The 9,784-nt window shown below is 35.5% G+C and overlaps 1 protein-coding gene across 3 annotated transcripts in view; it reads right to left on the bottom strand.

Moving 5' to 3' along the window:
* Positions 1 to 243: 243 nt before the first annotated feature.
* Positions 244 to 9,784, bottom strand: part of LOC110112852 (E3 ubiquitin-protein ligase UPL3-like) — a 34,265-nt gene continuing 24,724 nt past the window's right edge. Inside the window, exons 9-18 of one of the 3 annotated variants that reach the window (XR_002305091.2) lie at positions 7,985 to 8,077; positions 6,177 to 7,739; positions 5,838 to 6,068; positions 5,656 to 5,760; positions 1,698 to 1,778; positions 1,520 to 1,588; positions 1,297 to 1,425; positions 868 to 996; positions 659 to 796; positions 244 to 556 (exon numbers count right to left, since the gene is read on the bottom strand). Coding sequence is in view for 1 of the 3 variants with exons in the window: in XM_020845215.2 (XP_020700874.1) it covers positions 731 to 796; positions 868 to 996; positions 1,297 to 1,425; positions 1,520 to 1,588; positions 1,698 to 1,778; positions 5,656 to 5,760; positions 5,838 to 6,068; positions 6,177 to 7,739; positions 7,985 to 8,077 (2,466 nt within the window). In the remaining 2 variants the exon portion in view is untranslated. Of the gene's footprint in view, positions 557 to 656; positions 797 to 867; positions 997 to 1,296; positions 1,426 to 1,519; positions 1,589 to 1,697; positions 1,779 to 1,878; positions 1,947 to 5,655; positions 5,761 to 5,837; positions 6,069 to 6,176; positions 7,740 to 7,984; positions 8,078 to 9,784 lie in introns of those variants that run through there. The other 2 variants (XM_020845215.2, XR_003699463.1) reach the window with 2 other exon arrangements.

Below are 9,784 nucleotides of genomic sequence, written 5' to 3'. Positions count from 1 at the left end.
AGCTTTGACAGTACTCACAATATTATGAACAGCCATAACAGTGAAGATCAGTTACCTTATTCCACCACAGCTGCTTCATGCAAGGAGGCGACCACCACAGCACAAAGAAGGGCGGTGCTGCTTCAGATGCCATCGAAAGGGATAAAATATCTGGTCCAATATCATGTTAGAATGGGCATGGTAGATGCATAAAAATCTAATGAACAAAATTTTGTCCATAAAAATATTGATCACATTATACTGTAAGCATAAAATATTGTATTTATCTTTATTTAACTGGATCTCCAAAGAATTTATTGATCAATAAAAAAAGATTCAACGTTCTAATTTCATATCATATCTTCCAAATTCTATCAGCCCAATCTCACAAGTCAGAAATGAAATTGAAGAATGAACCTGTAGCTACTGCTGAGCCCAACCAAGCTTATAATTAGAAAATTACCAAAACAAAAACTTTTGTTTCTTATTTACAGACTTTTTTCATAGAGCGGCCTTTTCTCTTTCCAACCTTCCATGATTTGAAGAAATAATAACTCTTATGTAATCTATTTTTCACCTGCATCGCATGAGATGACAAGAAAAGAAAAAAATAAGTTAGGCTAAATTGAGATAAATGCCTATCATTACTAGAACGAAATCAGGATTCCAGGATTATTACGGGGGCTCAGAGGCTGCAAAAATGTGCAATCATCTCCAATAGCAAGGCTAAATCTTCGCTGGTACCTTTGGTTTAGGAAAGATCAAATGAACCCTGCCCTTCATTTATGGCATACAAGAGTTTCTTGTACATAATTTCCTGCAAGGCCAACAAAATATTATAAGAGGCGAAAATTCAAAAAAAATAAAGATCAAGGGTTTAATAGAGACCTTGGTAGAATAAGGAGGAAGTTTGAGATAATTTGCGCAAGTCATAACACTTGGAAGGTCATCATCTGCTGATTCAGATATTGCTGTTCCATTTGATGCTAACGCTGTATTTGTAGTTGTTGAGGGATGCTGCAACCGCAGAGAAAAGTTAAGAAAAGTAACCTTATTTGAAAAGTTCTTATTTATCAAACAAAGAGAAACTGAATATAACAGGTAAAAAAAATAATATCAATTCTTATTGCTAAGTGCATTTCATCACTTAAAATACATTTCATAATGTAAAAATAATAATATCAATTCTTATTGCTAAGTGCATTTCATCACTTAAAATACATTTCATAATGTATTTGTGTATCTTATTTAAAAAAAAAACGTTTTAATGTGTAGAATAAATCAAACTCTCTGAAATATGCTATAACATAGAAATACCTTCCTCACTATGGTTAGTTTTGGGTTTAGTGCAGCTAAGCCACCAGGCGGAAGCCTAGGAGCACCAGTAACAAACTGGCAGAAAGAACGCTGCTGCTCTGGGGTGAACTCTGCCATTATCTCGAGCAACTAAGAAAAAGATCAACATAAAATGAGCAGCTGATCCACAATGATTTTGGGAAAAAAAAAAACAAAGGAACTGTCAAAGCTACAAGTTGCATACATTGGTAATTGCAGGGCTTTTAACAGTGTATCCGTGATCAAATTTAATATGATCGATCATTGTTTCAGGCTATGATCAACAAAGTCATAAATTCAATCAATTCCAATTGGTTTAGGCCAAAAAAATAAAATTGCAAGTTTTAAAAAAACAAAACAAGATGACCAGAAAGTGAAATTACCTCCCACAATTCTCTACGGCCACAGATGAGGTGATCCAATTCTTGTGGAGAAAAAATTTGCAGAGAGGAAATGTCAAAGACCTGAGTGTATTTTAGGAAACACCATAAGAACAGCAGCTCTTTCACATTGGCAATAATAAGATTGCGTGCAAGTAAAATCATTATAGCAGTAAATACTAACTGACAAAGTGTGGCATTAACCATGCCAAACATGCGATATGGCTTGCTTATTAGCATCATACAGTCAGCCTACATAAACAAGTTATTACAAAACTTTGGTTACCAGGGAAAAGAACCACCAGTATTTCTTGCACAACACAGAAGAGAAATCACCAGCAATTTTGATGTTTTTTTTTTTGGTGCAACAATGAAAAACTTCGAAAGAAAACAGATATTTGCTCAATGAATTAAACTGGAACTAATGCTAACAATCGCTATAACTAATCATTGATTTGATCTCTTGGAAACGCTTAGTATGGACACATCAATTGTCCAAAAAACACCAGGAAATGCCAAAACAAAAGTGCACTGATTAGAGAACAAGCCTATGCTACAAACTACTAAAATAATACATGCAATGCAATAGGCCAAACAACAAGCAATGGAAGAAACAAGTTTTCAAATGAGAAGAGTGAAAAGGTTTACCTTAAATTCAGGGGGCACAAAAGCTTCTATAATTTACATAAATATAATGGATTATAAAATAAATCCTCTATATCATACTCAGCTATATAAGTTTTTTTCTTAAATCTAGATAGAGGCTAGGCCACTGCCAGCCCCAAGCCCTCCCAAAATTGTGAGAAAGTCAAATGAATTAAAAATAAGTTCAACTATGACCAGTCCCACTTCCCCACATTTTCTTCTTATTTTTCTTCACGTATATTACAAGCAATGGAACATATTAGATTAATAAAAAATTACAGTAAACTTAGGTGTTATAGAACATGCGTAAGGCCTGGATCACAAAAGTTTTAGATTCGTCTCGGCTTCTAAAATCAAATTATAGAAATGACATTACAAAATATGAATTGAATTTCATGTAAATTGTGCCAATATAGACCCAAATTTTACGGGACAGATCTACATTTTGTCGTGTTCCAAAATATGAAAGTTTACTAGAACTTCATATGCTCAACTTAACCTTATTATCATGAAAAAGTAGGCAAAATTGGTGAAGAGATCACTAGGAAGTGATCTGTTATAACAACCCAATTGTGATTGGACCATAGGAAACCACTATCAATTTTATGAGGATAAAAGAAGTTTTCAATAAAACAACAAAATCTAATTTTCAATAGAGTTGCTATAGATTGACTAAGGATACAGGTTAAGCAAAATATAGTAAGAAAAACAATAATACTATATTCTAACAAGAAAGTAAATGGGAAGGGAAACATTAAAGAAAGAGCAAACCTTGCAACTATTATTTGTACAAAGCTTCATAACTTGAATGTAGTTTTGATACGAATGAACTATGAGAAACATAAAATTATAAGGATAAATAAGTTAGTAATTGATTGATTTCTATTAAATTAATTATATTGTAAAATTTCATTTAAACTAATTATATTGATCTGGCTATCAATGAAATTCGGGTTTAAGTGTCCAAGCTAGAAAACAAAAAAAATTGAATAAATAAAGTTGAGAAGCAATGAATGGACCACAAAGGAAAAAGTCTAACGGGAGTAAAATTATATAAAAATATATTCTCCCAAATATGCAACTGCATACTTGAAGATTTTGAATAAATTTTTAGTTAATCCAAAAGGCTGAGCTCAACTCAATTTATGAAGGATGCTTAGGGCATCAGACACACTAAAAGAATTATGAATAGCCTTTAATTTGATTGGCTCCTTCAATTAAATTCCCTGACCCTCATCCTCTCTTGTTTTTTCTAAGGCTCATAAGGTTTCCACTTCGCCACCTTATAGTTATAGAGATTTGTTGTTTAAGGTTACCTGTTAATCTAAAATCTCCCTACAAATCCTTAACTTATATAAACTCCCACTCATAAATATTACCATTTATTTTTTTATGTTCACTTTTAACATATTATTTGGTTATTACATTAAAAAAATATTCAATTTGATTTTAAATAATTTTCTAATTTTAAGGCTTACGCCTCAAAACGCCTTGAGGCTTACGCCTTGTCTCACGAACGAAAAATGCCTCAATACTCAATTGCGCAATTTTAAACATTAGGCATAGCACTACACTAACATCTATTGTAGATCAAGACTTGTAAGAGAGGGACATAATATACGCAGAGCTCAAGAGACATCTGTTGAGGGCTCAATAGATCATGAAGAGGAAGGATGATGAGCACAAAAGATAAGTACATTTCGAGCCAAGAAACATGATTTACTTGAAGCTGAGACCCTATAGGCAGCAGACACTAGCTAGGAGAAGGAATGAAAAATTATCCCCACGATACTTTGGGTCTTATGAAGTTTTGTAACGCATTGGAGCAGTGGCCTATCGACTCAGATTATCACCTCAGTCAGCATTCCACCCAATACTTCATATCCCGTAGCTAAGGCGTGCGATAAAAGATCACACACCGTCTTTACTACCCCCGACTTTAATAGAAAACATGGAGGTCATTTTGAAACCCTTGAAAGTAGAAAAGGTGTGCTGAGGGGAAACAAGAGCACAAGAGGTACTACTAAAGTGGAAGGATTTGAAGGAGTACGAAGCCACATGGGAGCCATACGAGATGATCAAGAGACAGTTCCTATCCTTCCACATTGAAGATAAGGTGCAACTTTAAGAGGAGTATTGACACGCCCAGCCAAAACCAGCCCGGTTAGGCCTGCCAAGACTAGTCCAGGCGGTCGGCCCAACCTAGGCCGAACCAACCATGTGGTTGGGCGGAACCAGGGGCAGCAAGAGGGGGAGGATTGACCCATTTTGTGGGGCCTAGGGGAGCTATTATTCATTATGTAAGGAGGAATAAATGAAGGGTTGTTTAGAAAGATTTTAATTCAGGAAGAGAGGATTGATTTGAATTTGGAAATGTTTTACTTAGGGAAAAAGGACTTAGTTGAAATAGGAAATGTTTTATTTAGAGAAAAAGGACTGATTTGAATTCAAATTTGGGAGAGAAGTAGAAAGGATTATATTAGGGTTAATTGGGTTATTTTATTTTCATTATGAGATTGTGTTTGTTGCAGTTCTTTTTGAAGTTGTTCCAAGCGGCAGTTAGGGTTTATGAGAGAGCTGATCTACCTCTCTAATAGTACATCAATTGTATCTTTCATTATTATTGGAGTAATCATAAATCAGCCCCCATACTAGTGTTCCTGCAATTTCTTCTTAACTAATTTGTTGATTTTGCTTCCAAGTCATATCAGGTTTGTAATCTCTTGCAAAGCAGCTCACCTACCACATAGCAAAACTCAATAACGACACAGCATTATCACAGCTTAAGAAACACATGTCTAAAGCCATTCTCAAAGTTTTAAGATTGGCAAGCGGCTACATATCAATGGTATCCTAATCTCTAACAATGCACCACTGTCATAAAAAGATTCAAATATAACTAAACTTCGCAGAAGCTTCAGCCAACCTTCTCCAAATGGCTATTATAACTCTAAATTTAATATTGCATGCCAGATGGCAAACAAACAGTCTACACGGTATCAAAGTTCAAAAATAGATATTCAAGGGAGGAAATACCAATGGCCAACGTCTTAGGCACCATATGTTTTCTAGCAATCAGCCAAGTTTGATGATAATAGTAAAAACACTTCCAATCAATACCAAAAGCAACAATCAAACGTACAACTACATTGACACGGCGCAAAATTAACTGGAAAGTTCCAGTGATCTGCTAAAACAAAACATAATATACAAATGCATAGTATTCCCCTAGCGAAAAGTGCATCCGAAAACACAAATAAACTTACAACTGAAATCAAGAAGATATGAAGAGAATCAATGAAGGGTAGCAAGTTACCTGGTTGAAACCTGCTCTCAATTCTTCCACCTGCCGCATAATTCCAGTCTTAACTGTAGCAACAATCACCAAACTAATGTACATTTCCAAGTTGTCAATATTAACCTACAAACAAGAAGCAAAATATAATACAAGCATATTGCCAAAGTAGACGAAATGTCACTGTAGATTAAAAAACTCACCACCGTGCTTTCTTCTCCTTCTTTAAGAATGTAATCCGGATACCCAGGAAGGGAAAAGTCTAAACATAAATCTTCAATTGGAGCACCACGAAAATAAAGATTAGTTGTCACCCTCTGATTGCCTCTCCCAGATGTTTCTAGAACCTTTTTCCGGCTAACAAGGATTTGCAGCTCTTGCAAAATCTTTCCAAATTCAGTATCAAATGAAAGAATGTCATACAAATCAAGCTCCTGCAAGAGCACGGAGAAACACAAATCTAAATCCCAACAATGAAATCCAAAAGGGAATTATCAAAATAATCGGAATACAAAATGTAGATTCAAACTCAAGTAGCATACTTGACCAAGCAAAAGCTTATAAAAGGCTGTCGAAAGTGGCAGATCCAAGAGCCTGCCATCTTGTAAAGCTTTTGCCATCACTCGACCAAGCAAGCGAAAATATTCGAGGACTTTCGTGAAATGGCTACCCTCAGAAACATCAGCATTGGGAGGCCACGGACGAGGAAACAATCCAAGAGGAGCATGAATAAAATCCCTACTTTGAGCCGTATTCTCTTCATCAGATGCATCATAATTATTTGCTTCCTTTGCTTCCTTTCCATCAAATTCCATTGCAGATGTGTCAAATGATGAGTTAGATCTCCATAATCCAAGTCCAACCTTCTGAAGATCATGACTTAAAAGAGTATAGAACTCTAGTGTGGGACCTAATCCAGTACCAACCTCACCAAAATATTCTACTTCAAGAACAGCTTTTTGACTTGAATACATCTCCATAACCTTTGCAGCAGACTCCAATATGCGATTCCTTGAAACACGAACCTTCTGCCGTTGTAATCTACCAACACGGACCTCTCTTTCATTGGCGGCACCAGTATTTTCAGCATTTTGTTGCTGCTGCAAACGATGCAACGCTCGAGATAGTCCAAAAGCGGTAGAATAGAAATATTGTCTCCTTGTCTCAAATGGAAAAAGAAAAGGGCATGCCTTTGTCAATTGATAGCACCATGAAGGAAGACTACCACTACACAATGCAAGAGCATCTTGGAGTTGTCGTGCAAGCTTTGGGGTTAACTTTTTATTTATGTACTCTTCTGGAGGAACTCTGGCACCAGATGAATATAATTCATCCGGAGTAGCTAACTCTCCATCAGCATACTCATCAGCCACTTTTTGAACTCTTAGACGAGGAGCTAGTTGATTCAAACCTTCCAGCACACGCAATAATGCCAAAATGTTGTATGTGGGACTTGATTTCTCAATATCACAAGGAAGCTCCCCATGCAAGATGCTATCAAGAAGAGATGATTGCTTCCACCCTGAATTTGAAGCAGAACCCGGTTTTAACGACTTATCTGAGGATAATGACACTCCTTGAGCAGATTCAGCCAGATTATCTGCCTTCTTATAAGTTATAGTAAAAATATCACTTAAGAATCTGCTTCCATCAGTGGGCATTAGTTCAGACCCAGTTAATTTGTCATCGTCATCCTCATCCAGCACAAGTTGGCGTTGGATAGCCTGATATATAGTCATCTGCTTGTTCAATTGTTTACCGCCAACTGTGAATATCAACTTATTGTACTGCTCACGAACACTACTTCCATGTGGAAGTCCACGGCGCTCCCTACCAACTCTGATTCCTCTACCACTTACAGATGCAAGCCCAGCCATGGCAGCAGCAGCAAATGACAGTGCACCTCTTGAGCTAAGTGTGCTTATGTTTCTCAATTCAGCCAACTCCGAACCTCTAGCTTGTGCAATCTTATTCGTAGAAGCAGGAAGTTGTGTATGACCGTCACTTGCTGAAGGAGCATTTGCCAATTCATCAGCAGAATCTCCTAATTTCACATCATGCACTTTATGAGGTGTACAGACAGGAAGAGAATCGTCTCTCAGCACCTGAGAGAACACAAAAGATGGTAAGACAGTTTCTCAAGAAAACAAATGAAGAAAAAAAAGGACAAGAAACTAACTGAGTCATTTGTTAAAGCCTACACTTCTCAACACAGTGAGCACTTTAACAAAACCAAACATGTAAAAACTGAAAAACATGAACAGCTGCAACCATAACAGTAATCATTGACTAAAAACACACAGCACCCTTAAACATCATTTGGTGCGAAATGATAATAAAAGCAAGTTACCTCATCATGATCATCCTCTTCATCATCTGAGACGTCATCTTCTTCAATCATTAGAGCATCATCAATATCAACAGGAGACATATCCAAGTCATCCTGCAATTAACAAATGTCATATTTTCATTGGTGAATGGTGACTATAATAAGACATGCAAAAGTTTAGTGAATGGAAAACAGTATTGGCATTCCACCTAATTTGGCCAGGGCCAACGGGTTCAGCAATATGCACAACAAATGAAGATTGAACCAGTAGACATCATGTCATCATGAATATCAAAATTAAAAATAGTAAATAAATAGGAAAGATCAAACTTTACTAAAATAGCAATTGCAATCATCAGATGTCCAACAAGAATTAATGGGAACTTCAAAAACAGTGGTAATGCTAGTTAGAAATTCATCGTTGCAAAAGAATATATCGATTTTGAATTTAAAAAAAAAAGGACTAGGGTTAACTTGGAAGGATACACAAAAATAGAGAATGTGGTTGCTTATTAACGTATGACATGAAGAACAAGCATGAGAGAAACAATAAATACAGAACATTAAGCATCAGTCAAAACCGTTAGAGAGAGAACCAAAGGGGGACGAAAAGCACCAATGGTCAAACTCATTTTCAGCAAAAATTTAAATCTATGAGTGAGACCCAATCACTTGCATTTCTACACCAACATATTTTTCAATTTTTTGATGAGGGACAAACCCAATATTCTAACAAGAATTAATAATCTCCCCCTCACATGAGAGCCCTCCAGATCAAACATCAATTCCCATTAAATGAAAATTTTTTAACACCATGAAGTAGCATGAACCAAGAGCTTCTCAATCATGTGAAAACTTCATGCAGTTGCTCACTCTTAAGCCTTAAGTATGGTAGAGATAACCAAATACCCATTGGAACCATAAATCATATGAAACACTTTATCCCAAATGACTGGCATAGACAAAAAGATTTGAAGTTGGGCAAGATATCAATGATTAAACCCATTTTCAATCCAAAAACTTAAGCATTTAAGTTAAAGTCAACTACTTAATATTTCTACATCAACAAATTTTTTTAACTATACGATATTGGAACAAATGTGTCATCAATTGATTAACATAGTTCATGCCACTTTCTATGCTATATAAAAAAAGTAATTTATATGCATTGGTCAAATTCAAAAATTTAGAACGTCCACTCAATATCTTGTGGTTTCTCCAACTTAATATTTTATTAGGGTAGATGTAAGAAAAACTATCTTCCATGTCCTACAACTTCTTTATACACAAATATACATATCAGATTTGATGAGAACTATTGTGGCAATTTGCATGAAAAAAATACGAAAACAAAATGTTATGCTATAATCAATCATAAAGTTATAATTAATGTTATAGAAAAGGACAAAACTTGAAAAAAGCATATGTGATGTCCAAGCATACTTTATAAGACAAATGTGATAGTAAATAACCCTTTGTCATGACTTATTTATGCACCAAATATCAATTACTCTAGATCTTTATCCTATTGAATCAAAATTTTAATCCAATGATCTATACTTTATGCCTTTTGATCTTGATCACCAGGCTTCACATTAACAAATCACTTTCGTTGGTGAACTGCTGATGATGCTCTCTTTGATCTCAACAATCCAATATGAAAATCAGCACCAACAAACTTCATTAATTAAAAAAATTGTTAAAACTTCAACAAACACAATTTCTTGGATATTTCCATGATCTGATGCCCAAATTATGATCATAAACGATCTCATTGATCATCTACTATATTTGATAGCAGATCCCGGACCCCATTTTAAG

This window comes from Dendrobium catenatum, unplaced genomic scaffold (assembly GCF_001605985.2).
Source record: "Dendrobium catenatum unplaced genomic scaffold, ASM160598v2 original_scaffold_27042, whole genome shotgun sequence".
Taxonomy (NCBI): domain Eukaryota; kingdom Viridiplantae; phylum Streptophyta; class Magnoliopsida; order Asparagales; family Orchidaceae; genus Dendrobium; species Dendrobium catenatum.
The sequence above is the reverse complement of the archived record's forward strand: the minus strand, read 5'-3'. Positions and strand labels throughout refer to the sequence as shown.